We start from the raw sequence: 24,641 nt of genomic DNA on the forward strand, positions 1-24,641 counted from the left end.
CTCAAGTAATGGGGGCTAACTCAGCAATGTCCAAGGGTAGTAGGGTGGTAGATATCCCTCAGTGGTGTGGGGGCTATACTCAGCCTTGTCTCAGGGTAGTAGGGTGGTAGATATCCCTCTAGTGGTGTGGGGGCTATACTCAGCCTTGTCTCAGGGTAGGGTGGTAGATATCCCTCTAGTGGTGTGGGGGCTATACTCAGCCTTGTCTCAGGGTAGTAGGGTGGTAGATATCCCTCTAGTGGTGTGGGGCTATACTCAGCCTTGTCTCAGGGTAGTAGGGTGGTAGATATCCCTCTAGTGGTGTGGGGGCTATACTCAGCCTTGTCTCAGGGTAGTAGGGTGGTAGATATCCCTCTAGTGGTGTGGGGGCTATACTCAGCCTTGTCTCAGGGTAGTAGGGTGGTAGATATCCCTCTAGTGGTGTGGGGCTATACTCAGCCTTGTCTCAGGGTGGTAGATATCCCTCTAGTGGTGTGGGGGCTATACTCAGCCTTGTCTCAGGGTAGTAGGGTGGTAGATATCCCTCTAGTGGTGTGGGGGCTATACTCAGCCTTGTCTCAGGGTAGTAGGGTGGTAGATATCCCTCTAGTGGTGTGGGGGCTATACTCAGCCTGGTCTCAGGGTAGTAGGGTGGTAGATATCCCTCTAGTGGTGTGGGGGCTATACTCAGCCTTGTCTCAGGGTAGTAGGGTGGTAGATATCCCTCTAGTGGTGTGGGGGCTATGCTCAGCCTTGTCTCAGGGTAGTAGGGTGGTAGATATCCCTCTAGTGGTGTGGGGGCTATGCTCAGCCTTGTCTCAGGGTAGTAGGGTGGTAGATATCCCTCTAGTGGTGTGGGGGCTATACTCAGCCTTGTCTCAGGGTAGTAGGGTGGTAGATATCCCTCTAGTGGTGTGGGGGCTATGCTCAGCCTTGTCTCAGGGTAGTAGGGTGGTAGATATCCCTCTAGTGGTGTGGGGGCTATACTCAGCCTTGTCTCAGGGTAGTAGGGTGGTAGATATCCCTCTAGTGGTGTGGGGGCTATACTCAGCCTTGTCTCAGGGTAGTAGGGTGGTAGATATCCCTCTAGTGGTGTGGGGGCTATACTCAGCCTTGTCTCAGGGTAGTAGGGTGGTAGATATCCCTCTAGTGGTGTGGGGGCTATACTCAGCCTTGTCTCAGGGTAGTAGGGTGGTAGATATCCCTCTAGTGGTGTGGGGGCTATAGCCTTGTCTCAGCCTTGTCTCAGGGTAGTAGGGTGGTAGATATCCCTCTAGTGGTGTGGGGGCTATACTCAGCCTTGTCTCAGGGTAGTAGGGTGGTAGATATCCCTCTAGTGGTGTGGGGGCTATACTCAGCCTTGTCTCAGGGTGGTAGATATCCCTCTAGTGGTGTGGGGCTATACTCAGCCTTGTCTCAGGGTGGTAGATATCCCTCTAGTGGTGTGGGGGCTATGCTCAGCCTTGTCTCAGGGTAGTAGATATCCCTCTAGTGGTGTGGGGGCTATACTCAGCCTGGTCTCAGGGTAGTAGGGTGGTAGATATCCCTCTAGTGGTGTGGGGGCTATACTCAGCCTTGTCTCAGGGTAGTAGGTTGTTCTGTTATAATCTCTACCCGGCACAGCCAGAAGAGGACTGGCCACCCCACATAGCCTGGTTTCTCTCTAGGTTTCTTCCTAGGTTTTGGCCTTTCCAGGGAGTTTTTACTAGCCACCGTGCTTCTACACCTGCATTGCTTGCTGTTTGGGGTTTTAGGCTGGGTTTCTGTACAGCACGTTGTGACATCAGCTGATGTCTCATTTACTATTGTGTATTGTCATTAGTTGCTACGGCTAAACTCATTTCAATTGGCTTACTGCCCCATTCGGTCTACAGACGACGCAATAGCCATCACACTGCATACTGCCTTATCCCACCTGGACAAGAGGAATACCTATGTAAGAATGCTGTTCATGGCCTACAGCTCAGCATTCAACACCATAGTACCTTCCAAGCTCATCATTAAGCTTGAGGCCCTGGGTTTCAACCCCGCCCTGTGCAATTGGGTCCTGGACTTCCTGACGGGCCACCCCCAGGTGGTGAAGGTAGGTAACAACATCTCCACTTCACTGATCCTCAACACTGGGGCCCCACAAGGATGCGTTCTGAGCCCTCTCCTGTACTCCCTGTTCACTGCGTGGCCATGAACGCAGTGAACTCAATCATCAAGTTTGCAGATGGCACAACAGTAGTAGACTTGACTACCAACAACGACAAGACAATCTACAGGGAGGAGGTGAGGGCTTCGGAGTGTGGTGTCAGGAAAATAACCTCTCCCTCAACATCAACAAAACAAAGGAGATGACCCTGGACTTAAGGAAACAGCAGAGGAGCACCCCTATCCACATCGACAGGACAGCAATGAAGAGGGTGCAAAGTTAAGTTCCTCTGAGTACATATCACTGACAAATTGAAATGCACCACCCACACAGACAGTGTGGTGAAGAAGGCGCAACAGCGCCTCTTCAACCTCAGGAGGCTGAAGAAATTTGGCTTGTCACCTAAAACCCTCACAAACTTTTACAGATGCACAATTCAGAGCATCCTGTCGGGCTGTATCACCGCCTGGTACAGCAATTGCACTTGCCTGGTTAAATAAAGGTGAAATAAAAAAAAACAAAAATAAAAAAGTCTATGTAAGAGGCTAGCATCAACTATGTGGTGGTTTTACAATATTGAAACACTCGTTTTGAAATTTTCTTACATTTTTCTCACAATCGCATTGCTGTTGCTTCTAAATCCTCAATGTATTTACTAGGTAGTTCCGGCGCCGACAGAGATGGCCGCCTCGCTTCGCGTTCCTAGGAAACTATGCAGTTTTTTGTTTTTTTACGTGTTATTTCTTACATTAGTACCCCAGGTCATCTTAGGTTTCATTACATACAGTCGAGAAGAATTACTGAATATAAGATCAGCGTCAACTCACCATCAGTACGACCAAGAATATGACTTTCCCGGAGCGGATCCTGTGTTCTGCCTTACAAACAGGACAACGGAATGGATCCCAGCCGGCGACCCCAAAAAACGACACTGTAAAAGAGGGAAACGAGGCGGTCTTCTGGTCAGACTCCAGAGACGGGCACATCGTGCACCACTCCCTAGCATTCTTCTCGCCAATGTCCAGTCTCTCGACAACAAGGTTGATGATATCCGAGCAAGGGTAGCATTCCAGAGGGACATCAGAGACTGTAACGTTCTTTGCTTCACGGAAACATGGCTCACTGGAGAGACGCTATCGGAGTCGGTGCAGCCAGCGGGTTTCTCCACACATCGCGCCAACAGAAACAAACATCTTTCTGGTAAGAAGAGGGGCGGGGGCGTATGCCTTATGGCTAACGAGACGTGGTGTGATCACAGAAACATACAGGAACTCAAATCCTTCTGTTCACCTGATTTAGAATTCCTCACAATCAAATGTCGACCGCATTATCTACCAAGAGAATTCTCTTCGATTTTAATCACAGCCGTATATATTCCCCCCCAAGCAGACACATCGATGGCTCTGAACGTACTTTATTTGACTCTTTGCAAACTGGAATCCATACATCCCGAAGGTTGCATTCATTGTAGCTGGGGATTTTGACAAGGCTAATCTGAAAACAAGACTCCCTAAATTGTATCAGCATATCGATTGCGCAACCAGGGCTGGCAAAACCTTGGATCATTGTTATTCTAACTTCCGTGACGCATATAAGGCCCTGCCCCGCCCTCCTTTCGGAAAAGCTGACCACGACTCCATTTTGCTGATCCCTGCCTACAGACAGAAACTAAAACAAGAAGCTCCCACGCTGAGGTCTGTTCAACGCTGGTCCGACCAAGCTGATTCTACACTCCAAGACTGCTTCCATCACTGGTAACATAACCGAATACAAACAGTGCAGCTATTCCTCCGCAAGGCTATCAAACAAGCTAAGCGTCAGTATAGAGACAAAGTAGAATCTCAATTCAATGGCTCAGACACAAGAGGTATGTGGCAGGGTCTACAGTCAATCACAGACTACAAGAAAAAACCAGCCCAGTCAAGGACCAGGATGTCTTGCTCCCAGACAGATTAAATAACTTTTTGCCCGCTTTTTTGCACGAGGTGAGTAAAACATTTAAACGTGTTAACCCTCGCAAGGCTGCAGGCCCAGACGGCATCCCCAGCCGCGTCCTCGGAGCATGCGCAGACCAGCTGGCTGGTGTGTTTACGGACATATTCAATCAATCCCTATACAAGTCTGCTGTTCCCACATGCTTCAAGAGGGTCACCATTGTTCCTGTTCCCAAGAAAGCTAAGGTAACTGAGCTAAACGACTACCGCCCCGTAGCACTCACTTCCGTCATCATGAAGTGCTTTGAGAGACTAGTCAAGGACCATATCACCTCCACCCTACCTGACACCCTAGACCCACTCCAATTTGCTTACCGCCCAAATAGGTCAACGTCAACAAAACTAAGGAGATGATTGTGGACTTCAGGAAACAGCAGAGGGAACACCACCCTATCCACATCGATGGGACAGTAGAGGAGAGGGTAGTAAGTTTTAAGTTCCTCGGCGTACACATCACAGACAAACTGAATTGGTCCACTCACACAGACAGCATCGTGAAGAAGGCGCAGCAGCGCCTCTTCAACCTCAGGAGGCTGAAGAAATTTGGGTTGTCACCAAAAGCACTCAAAAACTTCTACAGATGCACAATCGAGAGCATCCTGGCGGGCTGTATCACCGCCTGGTACGGCAACTGCTCCGCCCTCAACCGTAAGGCTCTCCAGAGGGTAGTGAGGTCTGCACAACGCATCACCGGGGACAAACTACCTGCCCTCCAAGACGCCTACACCACCCGATGTTACAGGAAGGCCATAAAGATCATCAAGGACAACAACCACCCGAGCCACTGCCTGTTCACCCCGCTATCATGCAGAAGGCGAGGTCAGTACAGGTGCATCAAAGCTGGGACCGAGAGACTGAAAAACAGCTTCTATCTCAAGGCCATCAGACTGTTAAACAGCCACCACTAACATTGAGTGGCTGCTGCAAACACACTGACACTGACTCAACTCCAGCCACTTTAATAATGGGAATTGATGTAAAATATTTCACTAGCCACTTTAAACAATGATACCTTATATAATATTTACATACCCTACATTATTCATCTCATATGTATACGTATATACTGTACTCTATATCATCTACTGCATCCTTATGTAATACATGTATCACTAGCCACTTTAACTATGCCACTTTGTTTACATACTCATCTCATATGTATATACTGTACTCGATACCATCTACTGTATCTTGCCTATGCTGCTCTGTACCATCACTCATTCATATATCTTTATGTACATATTCTTTATCCCCTTACACTTGTGTCTATAAGGTAGTAGTTTTGGAATTGTTAGCTAGATTACTTGTTGGTTATCACTGCATTGTCGGAACTAGAAGCACAAGCATTTCGCTACACTCGCATTAACATCTGCTAACCATGTGTATGTGACAAATAACATTTGATTTGATTTGATTACTAATTTTAACCATATTTAACGAGATCTCATCCCTGTTGGCAATGCCTGACAACGCACAGGAAACGACTCCCCGATATGAAGAGGACTTGGAACGTTCTAATGTAGAATGTGCATTGAGGGTATTAGACTGGTTTGGATTTGTCCTTCGCCAAAATGGCTGCCTATGACATCATGCACCGCTTGGGAAGATCACACGCACGCACACACACACACACACACACACACACACACACACACACACACACACACACACACACACACACACACACACACACACACACACACACACACACACACACACACACACACACACACACACACACACAGACACAGACACACACACAGACACAGACACATTGTGATTGGTTGTGGGGAAGGCTAGGGGTGGCTAGGGGTGCATTGTGATTGGTTGTGGGGAAGGTTTATAGGGGTGCATTGTGATTGGTTGTGGGGAGGGCTAGGGGTACATTGTGATTGGTTGTGGGGAAGGCTAGGGGTGCATTGTGATTGGTTCTGGGGACTTGTTTATGGGAGGGAACATTGTGATTGGTCCTCTGTGGGAGAAGACACAGGATAAGATTGTGATTGGATATGACAACTGGGAAGACACAGGATATGACAACTGTAGAAGACACAGGATAAGTGTAGAAGACACAGGGATCACAACTGTAGAAGACACAGGATAAGACTGTAGAACCACAGGATAAGACTGAGAAGACACAGGATATGACAACTGTAGAAGACACAGGATATGACAACTGTAGAAGACACAGGATAAGACTGTAGAAGACACAGGATATCACAACTGTAGAAGACACAGGATAAGACTGTAGAACACACAGGATAAGACTGTAGAAGACACAGGATATGACAACTGTAGAAGACACAGGATATAGAAGACACAGGATATCACAACTGTAGAAGACACAGGATAAGACTGTAGAAGACACAGGATATGACAACTGTAGAAGACACAGGATATCACAACTGTAGAAGACACAGGATAAGACTGTAGAAGACACAGGATAAGACTGTAGAAGACACAGGATATCACAACTGTAGAAGACACAGGATATGACAACTGTAGAAGACACAGGATAAGACTGTAGAAGACACAGGATAAGACTGTAGAAGACACAGGATAAGACTGTAGAAGACACAGGATAAGACTGTAGAAGACACAGGATATGACAACTGTAGAAGACACAGGATATGACAACTGTAGAAGACACAGGATATGACAACTGTAGAAGACACAGGATATGACAACTGTAGAAGACACAGGATATCACAACTGTAGAAGACACAGGATATGACAACTGTAGAAGACACAGGATATGACAACTGTAGAAGACACAGGATAAGACTGTAGAAGACACAGGATAAGACAACTGTAGAAGACACAGGATATGACAACTGTAGAAGACACAGGATATCACAACTGTAGAAGACACAGGATATGACAACTGTAGAAGACACAGGATATCACAACTGTAGAAGACACAGGACATCACAACTGTAGAAGACACAGGATATGACAACTGTAGAAGACACAGGATAAGACTGTAGAAGACACAGGATATCACAACTGTAGAAGACACAGGATATGACAACTGTAGAAGACACAGGATATCACAACTGTAGAAGACACAGGATAAGACTGTAGAAGACACAGGATATGACAACTGTAGAAGACACAGGATAAGACTGTAGAAGACACAGGACATCACAACTATAGAAGACACAGGATATGACAACTGTAGAAGACACAGGATATCACAACTGTAGAAGACACAGGATATGACAACTGTAGAAGACACAGGATATGACAACTGTAGAAGACACAGGATAAGACTGTAGAAGACACAGGATAAGACAACTGTAGAAGACACAGGATATCACAACTGTAGAAGACACAGGATATTACAACTGTAGAAGACACAGGATAAGACTGTAGAAGACACAGGATATGACAACTGTAGAAGACACAGGATAAGACTGTAGAACACACAGGATAAGACTGTAGACGACACAGGATAAGACTGTAGAACACACAGGATAAGACTGTAGACGACACAGGATAAGACTGTAGACGACACAGGACATCACAACTGTAGAAGACACAGGATAAGACTGTAGAAGACACAGGATATCACAACTGTAGGAGACACAGGATAAGACTGTAGAACACACAGGATAAGACTGTAGACGACACAGGACATCACAACTGTAGAAGACACAGGATATGACATCCCTACCTCTAGAGCAGAGCAGCGCCCCTGCTGCCATGGACACCTGCAGGGCCTGGGCCAGCCTATCCAGAGTGAGCTGGATGTGTGCTTGTGTATCCGAGTGGAGAGGGTTCAGCTCCTCCAGAAGACCAGAGAGGTCAGAGATCAGAGAAGTCAGCTGGTCGGGCTGCAGCAACGCCAGGCGACCCAGAAGCCCCTTCTCTCTCAGAACGCCCGGGAGGAGCAGCAACACCTGGAACAGATAAGTGTTGAGTTCATCACCTCTGACCTCTAAACATGACCTAACCCTGACCCAGGACTCCCGGGAGGAAGAGTCGATGACCTCTAAACATGACCTAACCCTGACCCAGGACCTCTGAGAGATGGCTGAAGAAAAACAAGGTTAGAGTTTTGGGGTGCGGTTCCACGGGGTTGCGGTTCCACAGGGTTGCGGTTCCACGGGGGGGTGCGGTTCCACGGGGTTGAGGTTCCACGGGGGGTTGAGGTTCCACGGGGGTGCGGTTCCACGGGGGTGCGGTTCCACGGGGGGGTGCGGTTCCACGGGGGGTGCGGTTCCACGGGGGGGTGCGGTTCCACGGGGGTTGCGGTTCCACGGGGGTGCGGTCCCACGGGGGTGCGGTTCCACGGGGTGCGGTTCCACGGGGGTTGCGGTTCCACGGGGGTTGCGGTTCCACAGGGGTGCGGTTCCACGGGGTGCGGTTCCACAGGGGTGCGGTTCCACAGGGTTGCGGTTCCACAGGGGGTGCGGTTCCACGGTAAATAAGAATTTGTTCTTAACTGACTTGCCTAGTTGAATAAAGGTTACATTTAAATTGTTTAAAAGAAAATAAACAGCTGGCATCGGGACCCACTCGCCAATGGGTTTAGAATTCTGGAATCTAGACAAGTGGGATGCAAGTGCACATCACCTTAATTCTCATTGGCCCAAAACAGTAGCTAGGCTTCCATCTAGTTGGAGACACCCAAAACAGTAGCTAGGCTTCCATCTAGTTGGAGACAGATTTAGACCAAAACAGTAGCTAGGCTTCCATCTAGTTGGAGACAGATTTAGACCAAAACAGTAGCTAGGCTTCCATCTAGTTGGAGACACCCAAAACAGTAGCTAGGCTTCCATCTAGTTGGAGACAGATTTAGACCAAAACAGTAGCTAGGCTTCCATCTAGTTGGAGACACCCAAAACAGTAGCTAGGCTTCCATCTAGTTGGAGACACCCAAAACAGTAGCTAGGCTTCCATCTAGTTGGAGACACCCAAAACAGTAGCTAGGCTTCCATCTAGTTGGAGACAGATTTAGACCAAAACAGTAGCTAGGCTTCCATCTAGTTGGAGACACCCAAAACAGTAGCTAGGCTTCCATCTAGTTGGAGACAGATTTAGACCAAAACAGTAGCTAGGCTTCCATCTAGTTGGAGACACCCAAAACAGTAGCTAGGCTTCCATCTAGTTGGAGACACCCAAAACAGTAGCTAGGCTTCCATCTAGTTGGAGACACCCAAAACAGTAGCTAGCTTCCATCTAGGCTTCCATCTAGTTGGAGACAGATTTGGCCCAAAACAGTAGCTAGGCTTCCATCTAGTTGGAGACACCCAAAACAGTAGCTAGGCTTCCATCTAGTTGGAGACAGATTTAGACCAAAACAGTAGCTAGGCTTCCATCTAGTTGGAGACACCCAAAACAGTAGCTAGGCTTCCATCTAGTTGGAGACAGATTTAGACCAAAACAGTAGCTAGGCTTCCATCTAGTTGGAGACACCCAAAACAGTAGCTAGGCTTCCATCTAGTTGGAGACACCCAAAACAGTAGCTAGGCTTCCATCTAGTTGGAGACACCCAAAACAGTAGCTAGGCTTCCATCTAGTTGGAGACACCCAAAACAGTAGCTAGGCTTCCATCTAGTTGGAGACACCCAAAACAGTAGCTAGGCTTCCATCTAGTTGGAGACAGATTTGGCCCAAAACAGTAGCTAGGCTTTCATCGAGTTTCCTTCAAATTGACACAGACTGGAGTGGTCTCTATCAAATACAGTAAGATTAGATGGAAACCTGGTTAGTAGCAGACTGGAGTGATCTCTATCAAATACAGTAAGATTAGATGGAAACCTGGTCAGTAGCAGACTGGAGTGATCTCTATCAAATACAGTAAGATTAGATGGAAACCTGGTTAGTAGCAGACTGGAGTGATCTCTATCAAATACAGTAAGATTAGATGGAAACCTGGTTAGTAGCAGACTGGAGTGATCTCTATCAAATACAGTAAAATTAGATGGAAACCTGGTTAGTAGCAGACTGGAGTGATCTCTATCAAATACAGTAAGATTAGATGGAAACCTGGTTAGTAGCAGACTGGAGTGGTCTCTATCAAATACAGTAAGATTAGATGGAAACCTGGTTAGTAGCAGACTGGAGTGATCTCTATCAAATACAGTAAGATTAGATGGAAACCTGGTTAGTAGCAGACTGGAGTGATCTCTATCAAATACAGTAAGATTAGATGGAAACCTGGTTAGTAGCAGACTGGAGTGATCTCTATCAAATACAGTAAGATTAGATGGAAACCTGGTTAGTAGCAGACTGGAGTGGTCACTTCCGGGTTGGAGCGAGCGGTCGCATCTGCACTTCGGTCCGCAGGTAGTATAACTTTTTCATTACATTTCATTATAGTACAACGGTTTGATTTGTCTAATCTTAGCAATTTCTTCTTAGCTAGCTACATAGCCGTCTTTGTATCAAAGATAATTGCGTAATTATCGTATTTCGTCGTCCTAACGTAGTCTACACTGCTATCTGCCCAGCAGCTAGCCAGCTAGCTAACGTCCACCGTCTACCGAATAGCAGCACTGTAGAAACTATTACACTCAACTGAACGACTTGATTAGTGTAGTGTTAGCTAGCTACATAGTTGTCTTTGCTGTCTTCGTATTCAAGATAATTGTGTAGTTTAGAGTGTGTAGTCTTAGAGTGATTATCTTAATTTACCGAGGTTAGCTAGCCAGCTATTTGTCATCCTTAACGTAGGAGACACTGCTAGCTAGCCAACAGCTAGCCAACGTCTACCGAATAGAACTTCGCACTCAACAACCCGGACGCATTCCGCTTCGCTCCACAGGTAGTATCACATTTTCATTTCATTTCATTACAGTACAACGGTTTGATTTGTTTGATCGTAGCTAGCTACATAGCTAGCTACATAGCCATCTTTGTATCAAAGATAATTGTGTAGTCTAGAGCGATTTTCTAGGTTAGCTAGCCAGCTATTGTCGTTCTTTTAACGCAACGTAACGTAATCAACACTGCTAGCTAGCCAGCTAGCCCCCGAATAGCAGCACTGTAGAAACTATTACACTCAACGGAACGACTTGATTAGTGTAGTGTCAACAACGCAGCCACTGCCAGCTAGCCTACAAAGTCAACAACGCAGCCACTGCCAGCTAGCCTACTTCATCAGTACTGTATCATTTTAATCATTTTAGTCAATAAGATTCTTGCTACGTAGCTTAACTTTCTGAACATTCGAGACGTGTAGTCCACTTGTCCTTCCAATCTCCTTTGCATTAGCGTAGCCTCTTCTGTAGCCTGTCAACTATGTGTCTGTCTATCCCTGTTCTCTCCTCTCTGCACAGAACATACAAACGCTCCACACCGCGTGGCCGCGGCCACCCTAATCTGGTGGTCCCAGCGCGCACGACCCACGTGGAGTTCCAGGTCTCCGGTAGCCTCTGGAACTGCCGATCTGCAGCCAACAAGGCAGAGTTCATCTCAGCCTATGCCTCCCTCCAGTCCCTCAACTTCTTGGCACTGACGGAAACATGGATCACCACAGATAACACTGCTACTCCTGCTGCTCTCTCTTCGTCCGCCCACGTGTTCTCGCACACCCCGAGAGCTTCTGGTCAGCGGGGTGGTGGCACCGGGATCCTCATCTCTCCCAAGTGGTCATTCTCTCCTTCTCCCCTTACCCATCTGTCTATCGCCTCCTTTGAATTCCATGCTGTCACAGTTACCAGCCCTTTCAAGCTTAACATCCTTATCATTTATCGCCCTCCAGGTTCCCTCGGAGAGTTCATCAATGAGCTTGATGCCTTGATAAGCTCCTTTCCTAAGGACGGCTCACCTCTCACAGTTCTGGGCGACTTTAACCTCCCCCGTCTACCTTTGACTCATTCCTCTCTGCCTCCTTCTTTCCACTCCTCTCCTCTTTTGACCTCACCCTCTCACCTTCCCCCCTACTCACAAGGCAGGCAATACGCTCGACCTCATCTTTACTAGATGCTGTTCTTCCACTAACCTCATTGCAACTCCCCTCCAAGTCTCCGACCACTGCCTTGAATCCTTTTCCCTCTCGCTCTCATCCAACACTTCCCACACTGCCCCTACTCGGATGGTATCGCGCCGTCCCAACCTTCGCTCTCTCTCCCCGCTACTCTCTCCTCTTCCATCCTATCATCTCTTCCCTCTGCTCAAACCTTCTCCAACCTATCTCCTGATTCTGCCTCCTCAACCCACCTCTCCTCCCTTTCTGCATCCTTTGACTCTCTATGCCCCCTATCCTCCAGGCCGGCTCGGTCCTCCCCTCCCGCTCCGTGGCTCGACGACTCATTGCGAGCTCACAGAACAGGGCTCCGGGCAGCCAAGCGGAAATGGAGGAAAACTCGCCTCCCTGCAGACCTGGCATCCTTTCACTCCCTCCTCTCTACATTTTCCTCTTCGGTCTCTGCTGCTAAAGCCACTTTCTACCACTCTAAATTCCAAGCATCTGCCTCTAACCCTAGGAAGCTCTTTGCCACCTTCTCCTCCCTCCTGAATCCTCCTCCCCCTCCCCCACCTCCTCCCTCTGCAGAGGACTTCATCAACCATTTTGAAAAGAAGGTCGACGACATCCGATCCTCGTTTGCTAAGTCAAACGACACCGCTGGTTCTGCTCACACTGCCCTACCCTGTGCTCTGACCTCTTTCTCCCCTCTCTCTCCAGATGAAATCTCGCGTCTTGTGACGGCCGGCCGCCCAACAACCTGCCCGCTTGACCCTATCTCCTCCTCTCTTCTCCAGACCATTTCCGGAGACCTTCTCCCTTACCTCACCACGCTCATCAACTCATCCCTGACCGCTGGCTACGTCCCTTCCGTCTTCAAGAGAGCGAGAGTTGCACCCCTTCTGAAAAAACCTACACTCGATCCCTCCGATGTCAACAACTACAGACCAGTATCCCTTCTTTCTTTTCTCTCCAAAACTCTTGAACGTGCCGTCCTTGGCCAGCTCTCCCGTTATCTCTCTCAGAATGACCTTCTTGATCCAAATCAGTCAGGTTTCAAGACTAGTCATTCAACTGAGACTGCTCTTCTCTGTATCACGGAGGCGCTCCGCACTGCTAAAGCTAACTCTCTCTCCTCTGCTCTCATCCTTCTAGACCTATCGGCTGCCTTCGATACTGTGAACTATCAGATCCTCCTCTCCACCCTCTCCGAGTTGGGCATCTCCGGCGCGGCCCACGCTTGTATTACGTCCTAACTGACAGGTCGCTCCTACCAGGTGGCGTGGCGAGAATCTGTCTCCTCACCACGCGCTCTCACCACTGGTGTCCCCCAGGGCTCTGTTCTAGGCCCTCTCCTATTCTCGCTATACACCAAGTCACTTGGCTCCGTCATAACCTCACATGGTCTCTCCTATCATTGCTATGCAGACGACACACAATTAATCTTCTCCTTTCCCCTTCTGATGACCAGGTGGCGAATCGCATCTCTGCATGTCTGGCAGACATATCAGTGTGGATGACGGATCACCACCTCAAGCTGAATCTCGGCAAGACGGAGCTGCTCTTCCGCCCGGGGAAGGACTACCCGTTCCATGATCTCGCCATCACGGTTGACAACTCCATTGTGTCCTCCTCCCAGAGCGCTAAGAACCTTGGCGTGATCCTGGACAACAACCTGTCGTTCTCAACTAACATCAAGGCGGTGGCCCGTTCCTGTAGGTTCATGCTCTACAACATCCGCAGAGTACGACCCTGCCTCACACAGGAAGCGGCGCAGGTCCTAATCCAGGCACTTGTCATCTCCCGTCTGGATTACTGCAACTCGCTGTTGGCTGGGCTCCCTGCCTGCGCCATTAAACCCCTACAACTCATCCAGAACGCCGCAGCCCGTCTGGTGTTCAACCTTCCCAAGTTCTCTCACGTCACCCCGCTCCTCCGCTCTCTCCACTGGCTTCCAGTTGAAGCTCGCATCCGCTACAAGACCATGGTGCTTGCCTACGGAGCTGTGAGGGGAACGGCACCGCAGTACCTCCAGGCTCTGATCAGGCGCTACACCCAAACAAGGGCACTGCGTTCATCCACCTCTGGCCTGCTCGCCTCCCTACCACTGAGGAAGTACAGTTCCCGCTCAGCCCAGTCAAAACTGTTCGCTGCTCTGGCCCCCCAATGTTGGAACAAACTCCCTCACGACGCCAGGACAGCGGAGTCACGACACCTGAAACCCCGCCTCTTTAAGGAATACCTAGAATAGGATAAGTAATCCTTCTCACCCCCCCCCCTTTAAGATTTAGATGCACTATTGTAAAGTGACTGTTCTACTGGATGTCATAAGGTGAATGCACCAATTTGTAAGTCGCTCTGGATAAGAGCGTCTGCTAAATGACTTAAATGTAAATGCTACTATGATGGTCTGTCTGGAGGTTCTGCTGCTATGATGGTCTGTCTCACTGTCTGGAGGTTCTGCTCCTATGATGGTCTGTCTCACTGTCTGGAGGTTCTGCTGCTATGATGGTCTGTCTGGAGGTTCTGCTGCTATGATGGTCTGTCTGGAGGTTCTGCTGCTATGATGGTCTGTCTGGAGGTTCTGCTGCTATGATGGTCTGTCTCACTGTCTGGAGGTTCTGCTGCTATGATGGTCTGTCTGGAGGTTCTGCTGCTATGATGGTCTGTCTCACTGTCTGGAGGTTCTGCTGCTATGATGGTCTGTCTGGAGGTTCTGCTACTATGATGGTCTGTCTGGAGGTTCTGCTGCTATGATGGTCTGTCTCACTGTCTGGAGGTTCTGCTGCTATGATGGTCTGTCTCACTGTCTGGAGGTTCTGCTGCTATGATGGTCTGTCTCACTGTCTGGAGGTTCTGCTGCTATGATGGTCTGTCTGGAGGTTCTGCTGCTATGATGGTCTGTCTCACTGTCTGGAGGTTCTGCTGCTATGATGGTCTGTCTCACTGTCTGGAGGTTCTGCTGCTATGATGGTCTGTCTCACTGTCTGGAGGTTCTGCTACTATGATGGTCTGTCTGGAGGTTCTGCTGCTATGATGGTCTGTCTGGAGGTTCTGCTGCTATGATGGTCTGTCTGGAGGTTCTGCTGCTATGATGGTCTGTCTCACTGTCTGGAGGTTCTGCTGCTATGATGGTCTGTCTCACTGTCTGGAGGTTCTGCTGCTATGATGGTCTGTCTCACTGTCTGGAGGTTCTGCTGCTATGATGGTCTGTCTCACTGTCTGGAGGTTCTGCTGCTATGATGGTCTGTCTCACTGTCTGGAGGTTCTGCTGCTATGATGGTCTGTCTCACTGTCTGGAGGTTCTGCTGCTATGATGGTCTGTCTCACTGTCTGGAGGTTCTGCTGCTATGATGGTCTGTCTGTCTGAGGTTCTGCTGCTATGATGGTCTGTCTCACTGTCTGGAGGTTCTGCTGCTATGATGGTCTGTCTGGAGGTTCTGCTGCTATGATGGTCTGTCTGGAGGTTCTGCTGCTATGATGGTCTGTCTCACTGTCTGGAGGTTCTGCTGCTATGATGGTCTGTCTCACTGTCTGGAGGTTCTGCTGCTATGATGGTCTGTCTCACTGTCTGGAGGTTCTGCTGCTATGATGGTCTGTCTCACTGTCTGGAGGTTCTGCTGCTATGATGGTCTGTCTGGAGGTTCTGCTGCTATGATGGTCTGTCTCACTGTCTGGAGGTTCTGCTGCTATGATGGTCTGTCTCACTGTCTGGAGGTTCTGCTGCTATGATGGTCTGTCTCACTGTCTGGAGGTTCTGCTGCTATGATGGTCTGTCTGGAGGTTCTGCTGCTATGATGGTCTGTCTCACTGTCTGGAGTTTCTGCTGCTATGATGGTCTGTCTGGAGGTTCTGTTGCTATGATGGTCTGTCTCACTGTCTGGAGGTTCTGCTGCTATGATGGTCTGTCTGGAGGTTCTGCTGCTATGATGGTCTGTCTCACTGTCTGGAGGTTCTGCTGCTATGATGGTCTGTCTCTCTGTCTGGAGGTTCTGCTGCTATGATGGTCTGTCTCACTGTCTGGAGGTTCTGCTGCTATGATGGTCTGTCTCACTGTCTGGAGGTTCTGCTGCTATGATGGTCTGTCTCACTGTCTGGAGGTTCTGCTGCTATGATGGTCTGTCTGGAGGTTCTGCTGCTATGATGGTCTGTCTCACTGTCTGGAGGTTCTGCTGCTATGATGGTCTGTCTGGAGGTTCTGCTGCTATGATGGTCTGTCTCACTGTCTGGAGGTTCTGCTGCTATGATGGTCTGTCTCACTGTCTGGAGGTTCTGCTGCTATGATGGTCTGTCTGGAGGTTCTGCTGCTATGATGGTCTGTCTCACTGTCTGGAGGTTCTGCTCCTATGATGGTCTGTCTCACTGTCTGGAGGTTCTGCTACTATGATGGTCTGTCTCACTGTCTGGAGTTTCTGCTGCTATGATGGTCTGTCTGGAGGTTCTGCTGCTATGATGGTCTGTCTGGAGGTTCTGCTCCTATGATGGTCTGTCTCACTGTCTGGAGGTTCTGCTCCTATGATGGTCTGTCTCACTGTCTGGAGGTTCTGCTGCTATGATGGTCTGTCTCACTGTCTGGAGGTTCTGCTGCTATGATGGTCTGTCTCACTGTCTGGAGGTTCTGCTGCTATGATGGTCTGTCTCACTGTCTGGAGGTTCTGCTGCTATGATGGTCTGTCTCACTGTCTGGAGGTTCTGCTGCTATGATGGTATGTCTGGAGGTTCTGCTGCTATGATGGTCTGTCTCACTGTCTGGAGGTTCTGCTGCTATGATGGTCTGTCTCACTGTCTGGAGGTTCTGCTGCTATGATGGTCTGTCTCACTGTCTGGAGGTTTGTAATCCCTCATGACACAAATGTCCCAAAAGTCAGGTTTGAGACATTGAGACTGGACATTGAGACTGGACATTGAGACTGGACATTGAGACTGGACATTGAGACTGGACATTGAGACTGGACATTGAGACTGGACATTGAGACTGGACATTGGGACATTGAGACTGGACATTGAGACTGGACATTGATAATGGACATTGAGACTGGACATTGAGACTGGACATTGAGACTGGACATTGAGACTGGACATTGAGACTGGACATTGAGTCTGGACATAGAGACTGGACATTGAGACTGGACATTGATAATGGACATTGATAATGGACATTGAGACTGGACATTGAGACTGGACATTGAGACTGGACATTGAGACTGGACAATGAGACTGGACATTGAGACTGGACAATGAGACTGGACATTGAGACTGGACATTGATAATGGACAAACCTGCAGGACACTGAGATGTAGCTCAGAGAAGAGAGGCCCTGCCTCCAGCTCAGTCTCTGTCGTCCCATTGGCCAAGTCCTGCTTCCCGTCTCTTCTGTAAGCCAATGGGGCTTTGACACACCAGCGCACCAGCCCAGCCAGCGGTGTGAGGTCCAGGGAGCCGATTGGCTGGCTGGAGGAGGGGGGCGTGTTCAGCAGAGTGATGAGGACCAATCGAGGTTGGTCTTGGATCCAGGACACCACCATCTGTAACAGCTGTACAGGAGGAGTCAACTCCTCTATACACACCAAACACACACCAAGATATATTTAGAGATGTTGACCTGATATAGCCTAGTAACAGCTGTACAGGAGGAGTCAACTCCTCTATACACACCAAGATATATTTAGAGATGTTGACCTGATATAGCCTAGTAACAGCTGTACAGGGGAGTCAACTCCTCTATACACACCAAGATATATTTAGAGATGTTGACCTGATATAGCCTAGTAACAGCAGTACAGGGGAGTCAACTCCTCTATACACACCAAGATATATTTAGAGATGTTGACCTGATATAGCCTAGTAACAGCTGTACAGGGGGAGTCAACTCCTCTATACACACCAAGATATATTTAGAGATGTTGACCTGATATAGCCTAGTAACAGCTGTACAGGGGGAGTCAACTCCTCTATACACACCAAGATATATTTAGAGATGTTGACCTGATATAGCCTAGTAACAGCTGTACAGGGGAGTCAACTCCTCTATACACACCAAGATATATTTAGAGATGTTGACCTGATATAGCCTAGTAACAGCTGTACAGGGGGAGTCAACTCCTCTATACACACCAAGATATATTTAGAGATGTTGACCTGATATAGCCTAGTAACAGCTGTACAGGGGGAGTCAACTCCTCTATACACACCAAGATATATTTAGAGATGTTGACCTGATATAGCCTAGTAACAGCTGTACAGGGGAGTCAACTCCTCTATACACACCAAGATATATTTAGAGATGTTGACCTGATATAGCCTAGTAACAGCTGTACAGGGGAGTCAACTCCTCTATACACACCAAGATATATTTAGAGATGTTGACCTGATATAGCCTAGTAACAGCTGTACAGGGGGAGTCAACTCCTCTATACACACCAAGATATATTTAGAGATGTTGACCTGATATAGCCTAGTAACAGCTGTACAGGGGGAGTCAACTCCTCTATACACACCAAGATATATTTAGAGATGTTGACCTGATATAGCCTAGTAACAGCTGTACAGGGGGTCCTCTATACACACCAAGATATATTTAGAGATGTTGACCTAATATAGCCTAGTAACAGCTGTACAGGGGGAGTCAACTCCTCTATACACACCAAGATATATTTAGAGATGTTGACCTGATATAGCCTAGTAACAGCAGTACAGGGGGTCCTCTATACACACCAAGATATATTTAGAGATGTTGACCTGATATAGCCTAGTAACAGCTGTACAGGGGGAGTCAACTCCTCTATACACACCAAGATATATTTAGAGATGTTGACCTGATATAGCCTAGTAACAGCTGTACAGGGGAGTCAACTCCTCTATACACACCAAGATATATTTAGAGATGTTGACCTGATATAGCCTAGTAACAGCTGTACAGGGGGAGTCAACTCCTCTATACACACCAAGATATATTTAGAGATGTTGACCTGATATAGCCTAGTAACAGCTGTACAGGGGAGTCAACTCCTCTATACACACCAAGATATATTTAGAGATGTTGACCTGATATAGCCTAGTAACAGCTGTACAGGGGAGTCAACTCCTCTATACACACCAAGATATATTTAGAGATGTTGACCTGATATAGCCTAGTAACAGCTGTACAGGGGAGTCAACTCCTCTATACACACCAAGATATATTTAGAGATGTTGACCTGATATAGCCTAGTAACAGCTGTACAGGGGGAGTCAACTCCTCTATACACACCAAGATATATTTAGAGATGTTGACCTGATATAGCCTAGTAACAGCTGTACAGGGGGAGTCAACTCCTCTATACACACCAAGATATATTTAGAGATGTTGACCTGATATAGCCTAGTAACAGCTGTACAGGGGGAGTCAACTCCTCTATACACACCAAGATATATTTAGAGATGTTGACCTGATATAGCCTAGTAACAGCTGTACAGGGGAGTCAACTCCTCTATACACACCAAGATATATTTAGAGATGTTGACCTGATATAGCCTAGTAACAGCAGTACAGGGGAGTCAACTCCTCTATACACACCAAGATATATTTAGAGATGTTGACCTAATATAGCCTAGTAACAGCTGTACAGGGGAGTCAACTCCTCTATACACACCAAGATATATTTAGAGATGTTGACCTGATATAGCCTAGTAACAGGGGGAGTCAACTCCTCTATACACACCAAGATATATTTAGAGATGTTGACCTAATATAGCCTAGTAACAGCTGTACAGGGGGAGTCAACTCCTCTATACACACCAAGATATATTTAGAGATGTTGACCTGATATAGCCTAGTAACAGGGGGAGTCAACTCCTCTATACACACCAAGATATATTTAGAGATGTTGACCTGATATAGCCTAGTAACAGCTGTACAGGGGAGTCAACTCCTCTATACACACCAAGATATATTTAGAGATGTTGACCTGATATAGCCTAGTAACAGCTGTACAGGGGAGTCAACTCCTCTATACACACCAAGATATATTTAGAGATGTTGACCTGATATAGCCTAGTAACAGCTGTACAGGGGGAGTCAACTCCTCTATACACACCAAGATATATTTAGAGATGTTGACCTGATATAGCCTAGTAACAGCTGTACAGGGGAGTCAACTCCTCTATACACACCAAGATATATTTAGAGATGTTGACCTAATATAGCCTAGTAACAGCTGTACAGGGGAGTCAACTCCTCTATACACACCAAGATATATTTAGAGATGTTGACCTGATATAGCCTAGTAACAGCTGTACAGGGGGTCCTCTATACACACCAAGATATATTTAGAGATGTTGACCTAATATAGCCTAGTAACAGCTGTACAGGGGGAGTCAACTCCTCTATACACACCAAGATATATTTAGAGATGTTGACCTGATATAGCCTAGTAACAGCTGTACAGGGGGAGTCAACTCCTCTATACACACCAAGATATATTTAGAGATGTTGACCTGATATAGCCTAGTAACAGCTGTACAGGAGGAGTCAACTCCTCTATACACACCAAGATATATTTAGAGATGTTGACCTGATATAGCCTAGTAACAGCTGTACAGGGGGAGTCAACTCCTCTATACACACCAAGATATATTTAGAGATGTTGACCTGATATAGCCTAGTAACAGCTGTACAGGGGGAGTCAACTCCTCTATACACACCAAGATATATTTAGAGATGTTGACCTGATATAGCCTAGTAACAGCTGTACAGGGGAGTCAACTCCTCTATACACACCAAGATATATTTAGAGATGTTGACCTGATATAGCCTAGTAACAGCTGTACAGGGGAGTCAACTCCTCTATACACACCAAGATATATTTAGAGATGTTGACCTGATATAGCCTAGTAACAGCTGTACAGGGGGAGTCAACTCCTCTATACACACCAAGATATATTTAGAGATGTTGACCTGATATAGCCTAGTAACAGCTGTACAGGGGGAGTCAACTCCTCTATACACACCAAGATATATTTAGAGATGTTGACCTGATATAGCCTAGTAACAGCAGTACAGGGGGAGTCAACTCCTCTATACACACCAAGATATATTTAGAGATGTTGACCTGATATAGCCTAGTAACAGCTGTACAGGGGAGTCAACTCCTCTATACACACCAAGATATATTTAGAGATGTTGACCTGATATAGCCTAGTAACAGCTGTACAGGGGGAGTCAACTCCTCTATACACACCAAGATATATTTAGAGATGTTGACCTGATATAGCCTAGTAACAGCTGTACAGGGGGAGTCAACTCCTCTATACACACCAAGATATATTTAGAGATGTTGACCTAATATAGCCTAGTAACAGCTGTACAGGGGAGTCAACTCCTCTATACACACCAAGATATATTTAGAGATGTTGACCTGATATAGCCTAGTAACAGCTGTACAGGGGAGTCAACTCCTCTATACACACCAAGATATATTTAGAGATGTTGACCTGATATAGCCTAGTAACAGCTGTACAGGGGAGTCAACTCCTCTATACACACCAAGATATATTTAGAGATGTTGACCTGATATAGCCTAGTAACAGCTGTACAGGGGTCCTCTATACACACCAAGATATATTTAGAGATGTTGACCTGATATAGCCTAGTAACAGCTGTACAGGGGAGTCAACTCCTCTATACACACCAAGATATATTTAGAGATGTTGACCTGATATAGCCTAGTAACAGCTGTACAGGGGGAGTCAACTCCTCTATACACACCAAGATATATTTAGAGATGTTGACCTGATATAGCCTAGTAACAGCTGTACAGGGGAGTCAACTCCTCTATACACACCAAGATATATTTAGAGATGTTGACCTGATATAGCCTAGTAACAGCTGTACAGGGGGAGTCAACTCCTCTATACACACCAAGATATATTTAGAGATGTTGACCTGATATAGCCTAGTAACAGCTGTACAGGGGAGTCAACTCCTCTATACACACCAAGATATATTTAGAGATGTTGACCTGATATAGCCTAGTAACAGCTGTACAGGGGGAGTCAACTCCTCTATACACACCAAGATATATTTAGAGATGTTGACCTAATATAGCCTAGTAACAGCTGTACAGGGGGAGTCAACTCCTCTATACACACCAAGATATATTTAGAGATGTTGACCTGATATAGCCTAGTAACAGCAGTACAGGGGGAGTCAACTCCTCTATACACACCAAACACACACCAAGATTATACAGGTTATACAGGGTGGTAACAGTGTGTACCTGTAGAGAGGTTATACAGGGTGGTAACAGTGTGTACCTGTAGAGAGGTTATACAGGGTGGTAACTGCAGTGTGTACCTGTAGAGAGGTTATACAGGGTGGTAACAGTGTGTACCTGTAGAGAGGTTATACAGGTTGGTAACAGCAGTGTGTACCTGTAGAGAGGTCATACAGGGTGGTAACAGTGTGTACCTGTAGAGAGGTTATACAGGGTGGTAACAGCAGTGTGTACCTGTAGAGAGGTTATACAGGGTGGTAACAGCAGTGTGTACCTGTAGAGAGGTCATACAGGGTGGTAACAGTGTGTACCTGTAGAGAGGTTATACAGGGTGGTAACAGCAGTGTGTACCTGTAGAGAGGTTATACAGGGTGGTAACAGCAGTGTGTACCTGTAGAGAGGTCATACAGGGTGGTAACAGTGTGTACCTGTAGAGAGGTTATACAGGGTGGTAACAGCAGTGTGTACCTGTAGAGAGGTTATACAGGGTGGTAACAGCAGTGTGTACCTGTAGAGAGGTTATACAGGGTGGTAACAGCAGTGTGTACCTGTAGAGAGGTTATACAGGTTGGTAACAGTGTGTACCTGTAGAGAGGTTATACAGGGTGGTAACAGCAGTGTGTACCTGTAGAGAGGTTATACAGGGTGGTAACAGCAGTGTGTACCTGTAGAGAGGTTATACAGGGTGGTAACAGTGTGTACCTGTAGAGAGGTTATACAGGGTGGTAACAGCAGTGTGTACCTGTAGAGAGGTCATACAGGGTGGTAACAGCAGTGTGTACCTGTAGAGAGGTTATACAGGTTGGTAACAGCAGTGTGTACCTGTAGAGAGGTTATACAGGTTGGTAACAGTGTGTACCTGTAGAGAGGTCATACAGGGTGGTAACAGCAGTGTGTACCTGTAGAGAGGTTATACAGGGTGGTAACAGCAGTGTGTACCTGTAGAGAGGTTATACAGGGTGGTAACAGCAGTGTGTACCTGTAGAGAGGTTATACAGGGTGGTAACAGTGTGTACCTGTAGAGAGGTCATACAGGGTGGTAACAGCAGTGTGTACCTGTAGAGAGGTTATACAGGGTGGTAACAGCAGTGTGTACCTGTAGAGAGGTTATACAGGGTGGTAACAGCAGTGTGTACCTGTAGAGAGGTTATACAGGGTGGTAACAGCAGTGTGTACCTGTAGAGAGGTTATACAGGGTGGTAACAGTGTGTACCTGTAGAGAGGTTATACAGGGTGGTAACAGCAGTGTGTACCTGTAGAGAGGTTATACAGGGTGGTAACTGCAGTGTGTACCTGTAGAGAGGTCATACAGGGTGGTAACAGCAGTGTGTACCTGTAGAGAGGTTATACAGGGTGGTAACAGCAGTGTGTACCTGTAGAGAGGTCATACAGGGTGGTAACAGCAGTGTGTACCTGTAGAGAGGTCATACAGGGTGGTAACAGCAGTGTGTACCTGTAGAGAGGTTATACAGGGTGGTAACAGCAGTGTGTACCTGTAGAGAGGTCATACAGGGTGGTAACAGCAGTGTGTACCTGTAGAGAGGTCATACAGGGTGGTAACAGCAGTGTGTACCTGTAGAGAGGTCGTACAGGGTGGTAACAGCAGTGATGAACTGGCAGCAGAATGGAGGACAGGAACAGCTGAGGTTGTTGAGGGTTGGAACCATGGAACCAGGAAGTAGCGAACAATAGTCATCCACCAACACTCTGACTAGTCTTCTACAGTAGCCAGGATGGGACCTCTGGAACACACACACACACTCTGACTAGTCTTCTACAGTAGACAGGATGGGACCGCTGGAACACACACACACACTCTGACTAGTCTTCTACAGTAGACAGGATGGGACCTCTGGAACACACACACACACTCTGACTAGTCTTCTACAGTAGACAGGATGGGACCGCTGGAACACACACACACTCTGACTAGTCTTCTACAGTAGACAGGATGGGACCTCTGGAACACACACACACACACACTCTGACTAGTCTTCTACAGTAGACAGGATGGGACCTCTGGAACACACACACACACACACTCTGACTAGTCTTCTATAGTAGAAGGTGTGTGTTATTGATAACCTATACCTAAATCACTCCATAGATCTGTCCACGGTAAGTGAAGGTGTGTGTTATTGATAACCTATACCTAAATCACTCCATAGACCTGTCCTGTCCTCGGTAAGTGAAGGTGTGTGTTATTGATAACCTAAATCACTCCATAGACCTGTCCACGGTAAGTGAAGGTGTGTGTTATTGATAACCTATACCTAAATCACTCCATAGACCTGTCCTGTCCACGGTAAGTGAAGGTGTGTTATTGATAACCTATACCTAAATCACTACATAGACCTGTCCAC

General features: G+C 47.2%; 1 protein-coding gene across 1 annotated transcript in view; it reads right to left on the minus strand.

Annotated features, from left to right (window-relative positions):
• Nucleotides 1–7,786: 7,786 nt before the first annotated feature.
• The window catches only part of LOC124019958 (uncharacterized protein C7orf26-like), a gene marked incomplete at its 3' end in the record, with an annotated part of 27,724 nt that continues 10,869 nt past the window's right edge, over nucleotides 7,787–24,641 (minus strand). Inside the window, exons 6-8 of the mRNA XM_046335402.1 lie at nucleotides 23,852–24,020; nucleotides 17,305–17,582; nucleotides 7,787–8,012 (exon numbers count right to left, since the gene is read on the minus strand). Coding sequence (XP_046191358.1) covers nucleotides 7,787–8,012; nucleotides 17,305–17,582; nucleotides 23,852–24,020 — 673 coding nt within the window. The remainder of the gene's footprint in view (nucleotides 8,013–17,304; nucleotides 17,583–23,851; nucleotides 24,021–24,641) is intronic.

This window comes from Oncorhynchus gorbuscha, unplaced genomic scaffold (genome assembly GCF_021184085.1).
Source record: "Oncorhynchus gorbuscha isolate QuinsamMale2020 ecotype Even-year unplaced genomic scaffold, OgorEven_v1.0 Un_scaffold_743, whole genome shotgun sequence".
In the NCBI taxonomy this organism is placed as follows: domain Eukaryota; kingdom Metazoa; phylum Chordata; class Actinopteri; order Salmoniformes; family Salmonidae; genus Oncorhynchus; species Oncorhynchus gorbuscha.